Here is a 17,180-nt window from a genome sequence, read left to right as displayed (position 1 = left end):
TTAACAATAAAAAATAAAATGAAAATACAATTGTAAAGATGTAATAACCGTTAAAAAATTTTAAATTTAACCAATAAAATACAAGAATACGTAACATTTTTCTACAAAGTTTAAGTTAAGTAATATCATTTTCTATTTGCGCATCCGGTTACAACGTATGCAAATTATCGAATATATTCGAATGGTTAATACTTTTTCAATTTGAATACATAAAGCCGTGTGTTTTGACAGTTAAGCGCATGCGTTTTATAAAATTCTACCGGTTGCTGTCATTCTTTTCCTAACTCTTGCAGCGATCGGTCACATTGCACTTTAACATTGGATATATAAGTCAATGGTAAGTCAGACACAATTCAACGTGTCACAATACATTTATACATATGTTTTTTACATAAGAGTGTATGCATGCTTGTATGTACATGTGTATGCTTTAGTATAGATGAATACATGAATTTATAAGTGCATACATGCGTATAGAATGTATATGTTTACGAGTTTATATATGCAATTTAGTGCTGGCTGCATTAAGCAGGATTTTAGTGGTGTAATTTATTTTAATTTTATTGAATAAATGTAAAATATTAGAAAATAAAACGTTAATTTTTTAAAAAAATAAAAATTGTAAAAAGTATGTCATATATTTTTAGAAATTGTAAAAGAAAAATATTATCTTTCGGAGTTTCCTATTTGTCAAAATTAATTAATTAATATCTTCAGGTTCCATTTAAAACAGAGAATATATAAATACAAGGTATTGTGGCGAGACATTATGTATATACAGTATATAAATATTCTTTTCTCTTAAGAATTCCATTGAACTTGTCGGGTCATGAGTGTATTTTTAGTTACGTGGAAGAGAAGTTATGAGTGTAGAAACCTAATCTTGAAAAATGAGGTTACTTAAAGAGGATTGTTAATATAAAAAAATGTAGGAAATATTACTTTTTAATTAAAAAATTTATATATATACAGTAAAACCTGCCTAAAACAGAAATCTTAATAAACCTGCCTGTAGTGGAAAAGTTCTTAGGTATGCAGAGATTTCCTGTGTTAGTTAAAGGAAAAAAAAAACTGTTTAAAACGGAAATCTAGAAAACCGGAAAAATATATACATATATTGGTAGTCTGAGTCCGTTTTAAGCAGGTTTCGCTACATAACATATATTTTTCTATAAGTTTGAAAAGAAAATAAATCTGTCTATACACAAGAAATTTTACTGTAAAAAGTGAGGAAAAGTTAAAAAATAAGTTAAAAATACCTCGATATAGCGCACCCCTGTATAGCGTATTCTCGTATATCACCAGTCGATGCCCATAAGCCGCACTCGCCGCACTCGATTTATCGACAATCTCGGAGTGGCGTTATATCGAGGTTTAACTGCATTTACTTTAAAGCAAATATATAATTTAAATCCTAATTTCTTACCGTTTAATTCGAACTTCGATTTATAAAACAAACAATTTGTATTGCGTGAGTTTCTCAGGTTTAGCGCCGCACTCGATTTCGGAGTGGCTCTATAACGGGGTTTTGTAAAGTATATTCTAGAAGCAGAAATGTAATTTAGGAAAACAAATTTTAATTCATAATTTTTCTTTTTCCCTCGTCTAATTCGAACTTTAATTTTATAAATTATAAATTCACTGGAAGATTTATAACGCTTGTAAAACTTTCTTATCGAGTTTATTTTTAACGCTATTCATGAATAAAATTACTTTAAGTGTTATACAGAGATATAATTTATTAGCTAAGTCATTAAGTTTAGATAATCAACGTTCGTTGGCACCGTGTTAAAGGATACGCGAATCGATATCGATTATATAAATCGATTGTTTCCTATTGAAAAGATCATTTGCCGATTAAAGATCAACAATTTTTAATTTTAGAAAATTTCTTTATTATTTTTTAATATATTGCTGTTATTTAACACGGAATTATTTATAAACCTTCTGGCGTATTAAACGGGAGAATTGTTTGATATATTATTGATCATAAAGTACTTAATGAGTTACTTGGAAATTAGAAAGAAATGTAGAAATCCTTGATTTTTTTTAATTTGTGTTTTATGGATTAGTTACTAATAAATTATACTGTGTAATGTTTATATATTGTACACTAATTACTATATTACCGTACGATGTAGTAAGAGTGTATAGTACATAGTAGTGTAGGATGTGTGATGGAGATAGAATGTATACAGTAATATATGAGGTAGAAAGCGTACATATAGTAGTGTAGGATGTATAATATAACTTTAAAAGAGTATATACAGTAGTTTTGGACGTATAATATAACTTAGAAACGGTGTATACAGTGATGTGAGATGTATAATGTAGAAAGAATGTATACAGTAATTTAAGAAAAACAGAAAAGGGGTAAACAAAATATATAATAATAAACTACATTAATTACTACATTACTGTAGATAATAGACAATTTTTTTCCTACTATTTTACCTTTTGTAGATGTTTAAAACTGAATTTTATTGATTTTTTGGTATACGTTGTCGATCAGTGTATAAATGGAATAGTAGATGTCTTCCCAATTCAATCCTTCTTCTCATTTATGCTCCATTAAGTGTGTGTCTTCACTCACGAGATGGAGAAGTTTATTATCTAACACAACCACAATCAGAAACTTTACTGGGAGTTTATTAATTAAAATCAATTTACGACTCAAAATCACACAGTTTAAAAGTTTATCGGGGAGAGTTTATCGAGTTTTTCTTTTTTAATCTCTTCGCCCCTTGAGCTTCGTGTTAAATAAGAAGAAAAATTCATTTAATTATCTTATAATTTTCTTCTAAAACTTAATTTCTTTTTAAATTTTTAACGCTCTCATTGAGGCATTTAATAAAACTTTAATTAAGAAATTAAAAAAATTAAATCGATATAAAAATTTTTCTTTTATTATTTTTAATAATAAATTACTTAAAATTTAGTAAAATAAATTATAATAAATTTGTTTTAAAAATAGTAAAAACGTCATAAAAGATTTCTTTTTTGCTGTAATTATTGTAATTAAAATTAATTTGTTTTAATCCGTGAATTTTTTACTGAAAATAAATTAAAATATAATCATTTCTGCGCGGAAAGTTATAGTAATTAGGCTGAAATTTCTAAATTTAAGACCCATACAGTTATACTGTCGACTGTCTGTCTGGCTGTCATTCGTTTTAAAAATGTCCGCTGTTTAGAGGTGGACGTTATTACAGGTTCGATTGTTTTATACTGAATAATTTTATATATAAACTAGCAAGATATACATGACTCGCTAGTTGATACGGCAGTGATTTCATATATAACTTACACCTGTTGTAATTTTACACGTTGCGTGTGTAATTCTTGGCATATTTCTGTAAGTAAAAATACTCTTACACGTGAATAATTTTAAAAGATTTTTAACTTATTCATTTAAGTTTAGTAAGAGGGGAGAAAAGGCAAATGTTACTAATAAAGATAAGAGCTCTTCATCTATTCATAAACATAAATTTATGTGTTTATTATCAGTGCTTCTAGGTTAAAAATAAAAATAAAAATAAACTAAAAATATCGCAACTTCAGCAAAATTAATTTTTGTATATTATGAATACCTTTATTTAAATAAATTTAAACTTTTTACTATCTTTTAACTGTTTTTATTTTGATAACTGTCATGTATAACACAGGAAAGTATGACGATTGGTTAAAATAATAAACCCTCTTCAAAATTTCTACAATTTTAGAATTAGTGGACCTTGAAACGTCCAATAATTCAAGAAAAATGCGGGATTTTTTCTGTATGTGTGCATAGGGGCACGTTTTTTTTCACTCAATTCAAAGCTTAATAACTCCTGTACCTTTTGTCGAAATTTTCTGAAATTTTGCAGGTTGATTTACGAATTATAGACATATATGTTGTTAAATTTTTGTGGTTAAAGGTCGAGGGGATGGGGAGATAGAGGAGATTATGTGGCGTATCTCGAGTGGGGTAAGAATTAACTCGTTACAATTTTTAACAAAACTCGTCACTACCGTGAAAATTAAGCTTTTTTCCAATTAATGATACAAAAGGTTTTTAAGTAAAATCTCATCGCAGATGGTGCTAAGCGCAATTTCAACTTTTTAGCCGGGAAAGTTACGCAACTCGTTGCTGGAATTTTTTAAGAATTGAAGCTGGAATTTTTGTTATTTTTCTGATATTGTCATTTAAAAATTAGTAAAAATAAATACAATTTTTAAAAAATAATAATAATATATTTTCCTTTTATCAACCGTGAAAAAATTTATGAAATATGAGCTGAAATAAATCCAGTATTTTAGACAACTTTTCTTCTCTGGACAGCTTAGATATATAGCTTGTTGGAGAATACGGTTGTTGAACTATACTTATTTATATATTTTTTTAAAATCTGACGTATAAAATTTATTAAAATATGATAAAATTTTGTATAATAATTATAATAATTCTGATATCAATCATATATTTTATACTGTATTTATGTACAGGGTGATCAAAAAGACACTATGACGTTTTGATCATCCAGCGTGTAGTCCCATATAAAAACGGAAGTAGTAAATTTATTTTTTTATATAAATTATAACTTATTAAAAATGGAAGTACAGATTAAATCTAAGGGGAAAAACAGAATTTAATAATCCGTGTAAGTGCATAATTCATTAATTTTTTGGAATTTTTAAGTTGACACAACTGAAAAAAACTGTTGTACATCAGCACTTATTACAAACTTATTAAATTTTATTTTTAATTAATTCTAACCATTAATTTTTATCCAGATTAAAGTTGAGAAGTTCAAAGCATTAAAGATTGAAGAGAAAAGTAAAGAAACATGTGTTACAAGTTACCATAGCAACAAAATCTTGCAACATCATTTACTTCATCTACATCTTCTTTTTCAATTGTATTATTCAGTCGGTTTGGAAATTGATTTTAAGAGATTTAAACAAGTCAAATGGTATTGATTCTTATTTTTTAAAATATTTTTACATACTTTTTAAGTTAAATATTAAGGTTTTATAATTTTAATTTTAAGACTATTTACGTTAATCCCATTTTAAAAATTTTATATACTTAACAGGTTAAGTATATACAGTGGAGAGAAATATTAATTCTACTTCAATTTTTAAACGTATTTTACATTATACAGGTAAAACTTATTACATATATATATATATATGTGTGTGTGTGTGTGTGTGTGGATGTATTAAATATTTATTTAGAGATATTTCTGTATTTTACCACGTTTAAATTATTTTTAAAGCTAAAAATAGAAATGTGAAAAAATTCATTTCTTAATTTTTAATGCTTAAGAAAGAATATTTACATTAGGAAATATATTTTTAAAATTATCTAAAAAGTGTACGAGTGTATTTTTATTTAATCATTTTAAAAGTAAATTTTAAATGCAATTAAATTCAATGTCTTGCAAAAAAAAAATACTTTATAATTCCTCCTCTCTTCTTCATTCTCTTTCTCATCCTCATACTCACTTCATCCTCTCCGTCTCCTCTTACTCTCTTCATTCTCTTTCTCATCCTCTTCCTCATTCTCTTACTCTCTTTATCTTCTTCTTCTTATTCTAACTCCCTTTATTTTATTTTTCTCTTCATCCTCTTCCTCATCCTCTTACTCTCTAGATCCTTGAATAGGTTTAACACCCTAATAATAATACTTTTTAATTAATGTAGGCGTCCCAAATAAACATAGAAAAGTTTGAAAATAATCACATTCGACATGAAAATCATAAAGTTAGGCAAAAAGTTTTATTAAATCAACTCAAGATGTACTGGAAGTGTAGAAGAAATGCTATTAACTTGCCATCTGATGTTGAAGGAGGTAAATTAATATAGTCTGTATTTGAAGCTGACAATTCAGCATTTTCAATATAAAAAAATATACTTTTTAAAATTAAAATTAAAACTAAAAGCATTTTAAAGTTATATTAAATATTTTCCTTTCAAAATTTCAACTTTTTTTAAAAAAAAATATATAACTTTCTTTTTATCTTATAAAATTTGTTTTTGAATTTACATATATATTTTTTTGTTTCTTACCTTCACTTTCTACTGAAATTTCTGTGATACAGCCGAACCTGTAAACAACGGACACTAACAGGAACGTAAATATTGCCCTTGTTCGGAGGTTAATTTTTATGCCTGTTTTCTCTAACTCTCCTGAGAAAATGGCCGCCGTTTAAAGGTGGTCGCTGTTAACAGGTTCCCATTATGAGAGGTTCGACTGTTTCATAAAACAAAGATAAATGGTTTTAAATAAAGATATAATTATTTATTTAAATTTTTTCTGCATTTTATTATCGGTTGTGGCCGAACATTGATAGGTGGGGGGGTTCGTGCGTGGGATTTAAGGGTTTTATACCGAAACTACCATGTCAATCATGTAAATTAGGACCAAATTTTTATACAATATCCCTCCGGGAGGCATTTCCTATCAATCCAATTACTATAACTTATTATAAAATATATTAAAAAGTTGTTTTTGAACTTAAATTTCATAACTTCTATCATTTTTTAAACGATAAATTGTTAGAAAACATGTCCTAGAGTTCGTTTTCTTTTTTTTGGAACATTTTTATTTTGTTAGAAATTTATAAAGTTTTAATAATTTTCTTCTAAGTCAGAGAAAAGTAAAAAATTTATAATAAAAATGTTAAAAATTTTCTATAAATTGTTATGAAATTTCAAAACTTTTGATAATTGCTATTTTATTTATAAATTCTCATTTGATTTTCTCTTATTTGTAATCTGTATATCGAAATCTCGATTGTCCGGCCTAAACGGAAACAGCGATAGAAAAAAAATTTCAGATAATGTCACTTGTATTTGGAAATATAGTCTAGCTCAAAAGTCAGTTAACTGAGATATAATTTTTTCCTTGAAATCGTTTAAATGTTGATAATCCCACGCTGATTTAAGAGTTCTTAAATACAGATAATTCATATATTTTTTTAAATGGTGGTATTTCACAGGTTTTTAACGTCACAGTGTTTATAGTAAACACGTTTTCGTGGAAACAAGAGGAGTACAACATCATCACTTGGTTCTTTACGCAGTTCTAAAGTAGAGAAGTTTTTGCAACTCAATTTATAAACATTCCTATGATGTGTACTTTACACATTAGTGGCCGAGAGAACCACTGAACACTAGTAATTGGTCCTGGTTCGGACCTCGCCAACGAACTAGCCACGTGGAGTATTCTGGGTTTTATTCACGTTTGTAACACCGAAATTGTTGGCGATTTCCTATAGAAAGTCCTTCTGAGAGTTATTCCCTCGACAGATCTCCATGTGTGGCGTTGCGATACACAGACAAACAGAACAATACATAACTTCTATGTAAATTCAAAGAATTTTTAAATGTATAATTTTCTTCGGAAGCATAAAATATATTGAGATATATGAAACTTATTCGATATTTATGAGAGTTATGTTTTATTCAACAGCCTATGTTTTATAATTCTTTTTTTCTTTCGATACTTTTTAAGCAGGTCTGCTTTAGTTATTTTTAGTGACGGAACCTTACGTGACTTACCAGTAAATACAAAACAACAATCGAACTGCCTTTGTTAACAATTGTATAATTTGAAACTTACGTGTAAATTCTACAAAAATACCCAGAAAAATTACAAGTTGAAAAATTTTTAAAGTTATCAAGAATTTCTCTCAAGAAGAGCTTTGCTCCGTAATTGCAAGTGAAATGTACTCAATCAATGCTTTTGTAGTTTCTAAACTGTTGAAAGAGGAAAGTAATATAGGAAGATTGAAGTCACCGACTGGCCTATATTTTCAATTGCTCATGAGGATTGTATTCTTCTCCCATGCAACCTAGACAATCAATATTTGCAGCATTAAAGTAGTGTGGGATAAATGAAAAGCATCACAGTCTATACATCCAAATACCACTACACTTTATCCTCGTTCGTTTATAATAAGAATTGGAGCAAACATTCAGAAATTCGCTCTATTCATTTTTGCTTTCGATAAATAAATAAATTGAAAAATTCAAAAATAAAACAGGTTTATTTAAAATATCGATGGTTCCTGATGGGAATTAAGTGTCATTGCAAGGGGGACATATATTTATACAGTTAGTTCGTTACAAATTAAATGTAATTAAACTGTAACCAATTAATTAGTGTATTTACATATTTAGTTTTCTTTACCTTATCGCTAATGATTTGTTTCCATTTGTTTCCATTGTTAAAATTCTGTTTAGTTTATACGGATATGAAAGAAAAATCATTAATGGTAAGGGGGAGAAAACTAATGATCCTAAACCAATAATGATACTTTTAGACAGATAGAAGAGGAGAAGGGCTTTATACTGTAAGTGCTCTTCACTTCTTATATCTGTCATACATGTGGAACTAGATAAAATTTTGACTGTAAACACCATATAGGACTAAGGTTAAAATTATCACACACAATTAAGTGAAGCATTGACTATACAGATAGACGTAGACGTAGTAAACTATGTTTAGAAAATAATTCAAATTATGGATTCATAAATACTAAAAGATCCGGCAACGAGTTGCGTAAGTTTTCCAGCAAAAAAGTTAAAACTATGTGGCGCCATCTGTTATGAGATTTTATTTTAAAACTTTTTATATTATTAAGTATTATAAAAAAGCAAAAAGTTTTGGGGTTAATATTTCGACTAATGGGCATCCTTTCCCTCTATTATCTATAAGAACTGGGGAAAAAATAGATTTTTAAATATAAATTTCAAGTGGACAAATGTATACATTTATTTTTTAATACATTTTTCAATTTTAAATATTTCTACAGATTCATATTACGGAATTTTATTTGTTATTAAAACAATTTAAAATATTAAATATCAAAAATAATTGTTGTAGGATTTTATTATATAACACTTGTTTTTTTCTCTCTCTAAAGAGAATAACCCATTATAGAAAGAAAATAATTGACGAATTAGGTAATTAATTGCTTCAAGTTTTCTATTTTATTTCATTTTTAAAATATATTCCATTCAAGCTCGAATAAAATATAGTAATTTATTTTTATTTCACTTAAAACAATACGTTGAAAAACTTTATTTAGTTAGCGTAATGGTAGAAAATATAGTTGTTTCCCATACTCTCTGTTTTCCTCTTCTCTGATTTGTCTCATTTACCTTAATTTTCTTCAATTTTCCAAGTTTTTCCATTTATTCTCTGTTTTCCCAATTCCAAAATTTTCCTACCATTGGGATAAGTAAGAAAATTCCATGTTTTCTTACTTACCCCATTTTTCCATTTCCCAAATTCTCCCATTTACCACAATTTTCTATTTCTCCGATTTACCCTCGTCTTCCCATTTACCTCAATTTTCCCTAGTCTTCCCATTTACCCCAATTTTTCCACATTCCCAGTATTCTCCAATGTTTTTTTTTTTTAATCATTTTTTTTCCAATTTACATTCAACGTATTTGCTACATTTTTCTACTAAAATATTCAAAACAATTCGTTTCAATTCCGTTTTGAATTATTTAATAGAAACTTTGGAATATTTTATTTCCACTTAGAAATGATGCCATATTTAAATTTTGATTACCTACTACTATTACAGATGATGCATTTTGTCCTTCAACGTTTGATGGATGGATATGCTGGAATGCAACAAGGGCACGTGTTCAAGCAACCGCCCAATGTCCGTCAACAGATGATGATGATGATGATGATGATGATGATGATACACGTCAATCAGGCATGAATAATCTGTCATAAATAGATATTTAATTAATTTTATCAAAGTACTAAGAGGCATTTTATCTACAGGTATAGCATTGAAGAATTGTTTACCAAGTGGTAAATGGGAGAAAAATCAAAATGGAGAGGATGCTACTAATTATGAAGCTTGCAATATAAAGCACCTGGTCAGTTAGAAATTTGGTAATCTAAATTATTTAGAATACTTGCTTATATATATATATTAAAAAATCTTGATTTTATCGATAAAAATTAATCAGGGTGTTACATAACTTAATTTATTAATATTTATTTAATATAAGACTTCACTTCTGGTTTATGTTTAGTTTGATCTGATAAAGTAAACTCCTTGTTATCTTTTTCCTCCTCCTCTCAGAAACATAGATTTTTGTTTAGATTGTAGTAGACAAAATTATTATAAGAGTAATCTATATATACTATTATTATGATTAATCTTATGAACCATAAGTCATGATACTAAAGTATTGTTTTATTGTTTGCTAGATAAATATTAGTATTACAGTACGATTGTTCTAACAAAAGTGCCATTATAGTTAATGGGAACTTACAGAATATAAGTAAATATTTGCGTTAAAGTACATAATGTTTTTATTTATATTACTCAACGTTCTTAAATGAATATTCTTTGTCGACCTACCTATTTTCTACATTTATTTTCATGAAAAAATATATATATAAATAAAAAAAATTAATTTTAATAATAAAAATAGCCCTCTTATAAATACCATATAAGCCTTTTTTATTATTTTATAAGATATTAAATAATGAAGATTGAATAAATTAAATATATTAATGATTTAACAAAATTTACTTCTAATCGTTCGTGATTTACAGTTTGGTTGATATATTTAAAATTACACACATTTATTCAGGATATAAATTAGTATAATCGAATAACGTTATATAAATAATATTAATATTTGATTGTTGATTCATAATATTGCTACTTAGTTTATTTATTTTCATAAATTTCAACTCATATTTAAATAAGAAAACATTTTAACTATTTAACGTTAAGTGGAATATTAATAATAGGAAAAATATAAATCTCTTTCATTTTGAAATTAAACAAAGTGATATAAATAAATAAAATTGTGTGAAAAATGTAAGAAATTAATTGTTTTTTGTTAATAACCGTTAATTTTTTATTAGAATAGAGAATTTCATTAGGTTGGAAAAAATAGAGGATACACCCTATTCATTCCATGAAACAATACAACATTCAAAATCTACCAGTACAGTGTTCTTTATAAAGGAAAATTTAATTTATGTAAATGTTTGGTTTATACACAGGTATATAATATAAGCCAAAACAATAAAAATAAAATAAAATTTAATTGCATACAGATTAAAAAACTAATGTAACGAAATTTTATCAACATTTACATTATATAATTAATTGATATATTTTAAAATAATTTACTCAAATGTTAAATTCCCAAACTCATGTCAATAAATTGTTTTATTTTAATTTTTGCAGAAAATAATCTACATTTTTGTAATATTTTCTCTATCAGATGGCGCCACACGTGCAATAAAAATGTCGGTTTCGTGGCGCCACCTGGAATTTATGTCAAAGATACAACGGTTATTCACTACTGACATGAGATAAACATAAGTGTCAACTTAGCATAAACTTGTATGTCAAATTGATATAAACTGGTGTCATTTTATGTCAAATGAACAATTTTTTTGCATTAATTTATAAATTATAAACTTCTAATGCAAATTTCATAATTTAAAACCATGTTTATCAGGTGGCCTTATGGCGGATGCTGTTAAGGCCTTAGTGTACTGCGTGGGTTCGAATCCTAGCTAGCCACTCCTGGAATTTTTCACACATCACTTCCAGATATGTCGGGCCTCATGGTTCACCACCCGAGTTTTCCCATTGTGCGCCTGGCTCAATAAGGCCCTCTTAGTGCCCACTGGGAGGAAAGAGTAATACATAAAGTTTTATTTATTTATTTATTTATTTATTCTTCTTACCTCCCTGCAATTACTGAAGGGGCCTTCTTCCATACCCGAAGTGAGTTGAGCCATACCAACAATGGAAATGGTCGGATGAAAAAACTATAAATAGAATTTATATATTTATGCAAATATTTAATTATATTACTACTAAATTCATTAATAAAAATTAATTAACTTTTTGAAATTTTGATGTAAATTAAATAAACTTTAATGAAAATAATAATTATTTTTAGAGCCCAGAAACTAAGAGACGATTATATGAATTAATTACAAATTTTGCAAGTTTAGATGAATCTCCTTACGATGATCCAAAGATTCTAAATGTGTATGAAAAATGTGTTGAAAATTTAGTTACTAGAACATCAACTATACCTGGTAAAATTGATAAATTATGTATTTTTTATACAGTTTATTTTTTACTGTTATGGCATTTAAATATATGTATTTTATTTACAGGTACTTACTGTCCAGGTACGTTCGATGGGTGGAGTTGTTGGAATGATACTCCTGCTGGTGAAGTAACTTACGCTATTTGTCCTAAATTTATACCAGGTTTCTTGCCAGATAGTAAGTTACGTTTTATAAAAGTTTATATACAGTAAAACCTGCGTAAGCCGGAATCGTACGGTGCCAAACGTTGTTCCAGTTTGGCGATTTTCTATTTTTTTATTATTTTTTTAAACATAGAAATCGCTACGTTTTGATGGACTTTTCCTATTTAGGAAGGTTTCCGTTTTATTCAGATTCCATTTTGACACAGGTTTTGCTGTATTTTATTACTTATTGGATAGCATTTACTGAATTGTTCTTGATATGTATTCCTATTGGATATACTGAGTGGCTTTAAATGAATGTCGATATTTTCAAACCAATAATAAACATTCTAGCATACTGTAACAAGAAACATTCCAGCAATGCATAACAGCAATATGCATTCAAGTAAGATTTTACTGGATATTTTAAGAAAAAAAAAGAAACTATCGTCTATAGAAAAGTCCATAGCAAATGGATCGATTTTGTCCACGTGGTTTCTCCATTATTGTTTAATTTTATCATCAAATTTTACAAAAACAATATATATATATATATAATAAATTATGAATGAATTTGTACTTAGATGTGTTTTAAACAGTGTTAGAAGTCTTAAAAAGCCGTTTATAAACTAAAATTATTTATAAATTTGATAAAGAAGTTAGTTAATGGATAGAATAAATGACATTTATTGATGCTCCAGGAAAACAGTTGTCAGATTTAATTGAATTATTGCTCCAGATTCGTATTCCATATAGAATTTTTCAGGCATTGTCCAACAAGATGTGAAAATAATTAAATTTATTTTATTCTATAAAATTTTTATTGTTAAAATCTATAATTTTAAATAATTTTTCTTTTTCCTATAATAAAATCGATTTTTCGACAGGGTTTGCTTTTAAAGTATGTAACGTTGATGGAACGTGGTTTAGGCATCCAGAAACCAACAAAACATGGTCAAACTACACAACGTGCATCGACCATGAAGATTTAATGGTAAAATATTTAATTATAAAACTAAATATAACCTTAATTATAATTAATTAATTAATTTTTATGCAGTTTCGCCAGAAAATAAACAACTTATACATCGCTGGATATTCCATTTCGTTGATAGCTCTTATCGTATCTCTGGCAGTTTTTTTCTATTTTAGGTAATGTTTTAAATTTGAATTTTTTAATTATAATTACTAATTAGATTAATTAATTTCCTAATTACAGGTCATTGCGGTGCATTAGAATTACAATTCACAAGAATTTATTCTTCTCATTTATCATGAATAATATCATGTGGATAATTTGGTATACAGAAGTAGTACAGCACGTTGATATAGTCGTAGGAAATAGCGTAAGTATTAATTATACAGTTTTTGTTTACAGTTTAGTTTAATTTCATACATGTTTTTTTCTTTATAGCCAGGTTGTCAGATATTGCATTTGTTAGTCCATTATTTTCTTCTTTGCAATTATTTCTGGATGTTTTGTGAGGGTTTACATTTGCATACATTAATGATCTTCACTTTTGTGGAAGAGAAGATGATGCTGAAAATCTTCTTCCTCATAGGATGGGGTAAATACAACTTTTCCAACTAATTATTCAAATTTAGACTTCCATCTTTTAAAAATTTTACCTCACCTTCACCTTAAATTCAACGTCATAGCTCTACCCCTATTGCTGATAACAATATACGGGTGTGTAAGAATGTCCATACCGAAATTAACAGTTTAGTAAGTATCTGTTAACATAATAGATTAATTATACTACAAAATTAAATTTAATTAGCATAAAAATTAATTAATTTTAATTATTTAAAGCTGCTGGATAGAGGAGACTAATTTGCAATGGATTATTTCTGGGCCTGTTTGTTTATCCATGATGGTGAGATTATGTTAATAAAATTAATAATAAATACGGCATAAAACTGTACATAATTAAGTTGATTTAAAATTTAAAATTTTATAGTTAAATGTCATATTTTTGATAAATATCGTTCGTGTTTTAATAACGAAATTACGTGCTATTAATTCGCCAGAAACACACCAGACAAAGTAAGTGATGTTGTGTCTTTATTTATTTATAAATTATTTTTTTTTTCTGTAAATTAAGAAAGAATTTTGAGTGTTTATTTTATAGAAAAGCAGTTCGAGCTACTTTAATTCTACTTCCACTCCTGGGACTTCATTATCTTGTAACGCCATTCAGACCTCAACCAGGTACCTCTGGTGAAGCTGTATATGAAATTGTAGCTGCCATTGTAACTTCTTTTCAGGTATTTGCAACTGAAAGTTTTATTTTATAAGACAGTTTACATTATGAAATTTCCCTTTATTTACTTTCTTTAATTATTTTCAAGTTTTATATCTCGAGATAATAAAATAAAGCATCTACTTGCATGGACTACTCTGCAGTTTTCGGGTACTTAAAGCTTGTTAATTTGAATAAAGGAATTGTTTCAGATTTTTTAAAGACTTATTTTCAATAAAAACAGGCAATTTTAGTTGTTATTTTTTATTAAAAAATTTAAAACTTTATAAATTTATAAATATAATTAATAAATTCCAATGATAAAAAGTCAGATTTTCCAATTTAGGAACGTCATCAGGAGTTCCTAAATTGGAAGTTTTAACTTTTTATTGAAATTTTACAAATTTTTAAAATAATTTTTATTATTTCTAAATTCTAATTTGAATTTTTAAATCATAATTTACGTCGTAATTATATTTAATCTTTGACTTATTGGGATTAAAATGTGCGTTTCATCTTTTCATCTCTCTGCTCCTCGTGCTCTCTCTGCTCTCTAGAAAATTATTATAATTGCAAATTTAAAAAATAAAAAAAATCCACTTTACAAATAAACTAAGTTTTAGATAAACTAAACATTTGCGAATGAAATATTAGAACATAAGTTTAGTTGTTTATCTTTTAACTTTTATGATTAATTTTGTTAACTTGGAGTACTCTCAACACTCGAGAAATTAATAACAAAAATTTTTTTTATGTTAAATTAATGAAATAGGAAAAAATTCTGAAATAAATAGCATATTTTTTCTGCCAAATTTTATTACTTAAATCTTAAAATATTTAGTTTAAAAATTATTCATTTTTCCCCAAAACTTTTTAACTTAAAAAATTAATTTCTTTTTTCTCGCAAAATTTAATTAGTTTTTGTAATTAAAATATTTTTTTCCTGTATTTACACCCAAAAATTAATTCGTAATTTTTAATCATCAGGTCTCAATTAATTTATAAATTTGTTTTTATTTTATATTTTTCTATGTGTAGGGTTTGTGTGTGGCTTCATTATTTTGCTTTTTTAATGGGGAAGTAAGTAAATTTTCATTATATGATATTAAATAGTTAGAAATTTTATATTATTTTTTAAATTTTTAAACAATTTTCCAACAGGTGTTAGCTGTTTGGAGGAAAAAATGGATGAGGAACAAACTGAATAGAGGTAAAGATCAAAGGATCTCCTATGCTGCCACCACTTTATCGGTAAGAAAAATATATATTTCTTTATATATATAAACTATTTTACTCGAAATCGATATAATTTAATTATTTATAATCTTGAATTTATCATAAATTATTTAAAATTATCTTCCTTTAACATGCAATCTATAGGAAGTTACTGCTGTATGATTTATAATAGGTAACATCATAGATAAATCATGCTTTAACAACTTTTCTGTTAACTGTAATTTTAAAATGGAATTTTATTTTATTAATTTATTAAATAATTAAATAATAAATTAATATTTTTTTCATGTTTTCTTCGTTAGAACTCCGGAAAATCAAGCATTTCCAATGTTTTTCAGAAGTTGAAGACGTCACAGAAGATATAAATGAATGTTATACATGAAAATGTTTTAATTTAGAATAAGAAATATTCATTTTATAAGTTACAGTAATATTTTTTCGTTTAGTTTTGTTATAACGTGATGTAAAATGTCGCAATTATTGAATAAAAAAATGTAAACAAAATAATCTTTAAAAGCATTTATAATTAAAAAATTTTTACGCAAATTATTAATTTATGCAGTTATAAACACGCTAAAAATAATTACCGTTCATTAATTTTTAAATTAAATCTATAATTTATGCAGTTTTTCGTATAATTCCTCCACTCAACAAGTTCAATATTCTGCTAATTATTTAAAAAATGTTAATAATCACGAAGGAAAACAACACATAAATTATTCCAGAATATTAATATATTATTATTTAAAATATAAAATAATGTTTTATAAGCAAAAACATTATTAAAAATTAAATAATTAACATCACGTTTCTTAATTTTTCATCCGCATCTTCCTAAAGATGGAAGATGATAACTGAGAATTTTTCGTTAAACTCGGTTTACGAAGCTTAAAAATATAAAGATTTATATTAAAAGATGTGTATTTAATTTCTAGAAACAGTTAAAATATTAATTCTATATCGCAAACACACGTGCTCAAGTATAAAAGTTGTAAGTGTTAACAACAATGGCGAATTGTCCACCTGAATAACGTTGTAGGCAGGTGTTTGACACAATTCATTATTAAGCTTAAACACGTGAGGAGGAAAAAAAAGATGCCTCTTGCTAAGTTGCTATTCATCTTTCACTTAACCCAGTGTTAATCCATGAATTGTCTAATCAAGCATATAATCCGCTTTACCCTATGCTCTATTGGGCAGTGTTCCAAAAATCCCTTCATCAATGCTGAGGTCACAAGTGTTGTATTATGTTAATTTATATATCAATACATCTGGATACTTCCCATATATATTTTGAATTAATTTTTATTTAAAAAAAATCAAGCCAGCTTGTTAATAAAAAATAAATAAATAAGATATAAGGTGCACGCGTGTTGCTATTTTCTTCAATTTAATTAAAGCACTGTTAATGAAAACTTAATTATTAATTCCATGTTTAATTATAATTCG

At 26.6% G+C, this 17,180-nt stretch overlaps 1 protein-coding gene across 2 annotated transcripts; it reads left to right on the top strand.

Moving 5' to 3' along the window:
• Positions 1 to 259: 259 nt before the first annotated feature.
• On the top strand, positions 260 to 16,200 carry LOC136979538 (calcitonin gene-related peptide type 1 receptor-like). 2 transcript variants are annotated; one of them, XM_067275541.1, is made up of 20 exons: positions 260 to 337; positions 4,774 to 4,952; positions 5,076 to 5,144; positions 5,686 to 5,833; positions 9,585 to 9,713; positions 9,794 to 9,891; positions 11,953 to 12,094; positions 12,176 to 12,286; positions 13,140 to 13,246; positions 13,313 to 13,404; positions 13,472 to 13,598; positions 13,667 to 13,820; positions 13,912 to 13,978; positions 14,066 to 14,129; positions 14,214 to 14,299; positions 14,385 to 14,520; positions 15,534 to 15,575; positions 15,657 to 15,746; positions 15,876 to 15,903; positions 16,034 to 16,090. In XM_067275541.1, exons 2-19 carry the CDS (start codon positions 4,950 to 4,952, stop codon positions 15,891 to 15,893), a joined length of 1,683 nt encoding a protein of 560 aa, XP_067131642.1. In that variant the 5' UTR covers positions 260 to 337; positions 4,774 to 4,949; the 3' UTR covers positions 15,894 to 15,903; positions 16,034 to 16,090. The 2 variants fall into 2 exon arrangements, with proteins under 2 accessions (XP_067131642.1, XP_067131641.1); XM_067275540.1 differs by lacking the exon at positions 15,876 to 15,903 and having other exon boundaries at positions 16,034 to 16,200.
• The last annotated feature ends 980 nt before the right edge of the window (positions 16,201 to 17,180 follow it).

This window comes from Centruroides vittatus, unplaced genomic scaffold (genome assembly GCF_030686945.1).
Source record: "Centruroides vittatus isolate TY-2023 unplaced genomic scaffold, ASM3068694v2 contig_628, whole genome shotgun sequence".
Taxonomy (NCBI): domain Eukaryota; kingdom Metazoa; phylum Arthropoda; class Arachnida; order Scorpiones; family Buthidae; genus Centruroides; species Centruroides vittatus.
This window is presented reverse-complemented; position numbering and strand designations above follow the sequence as displayed.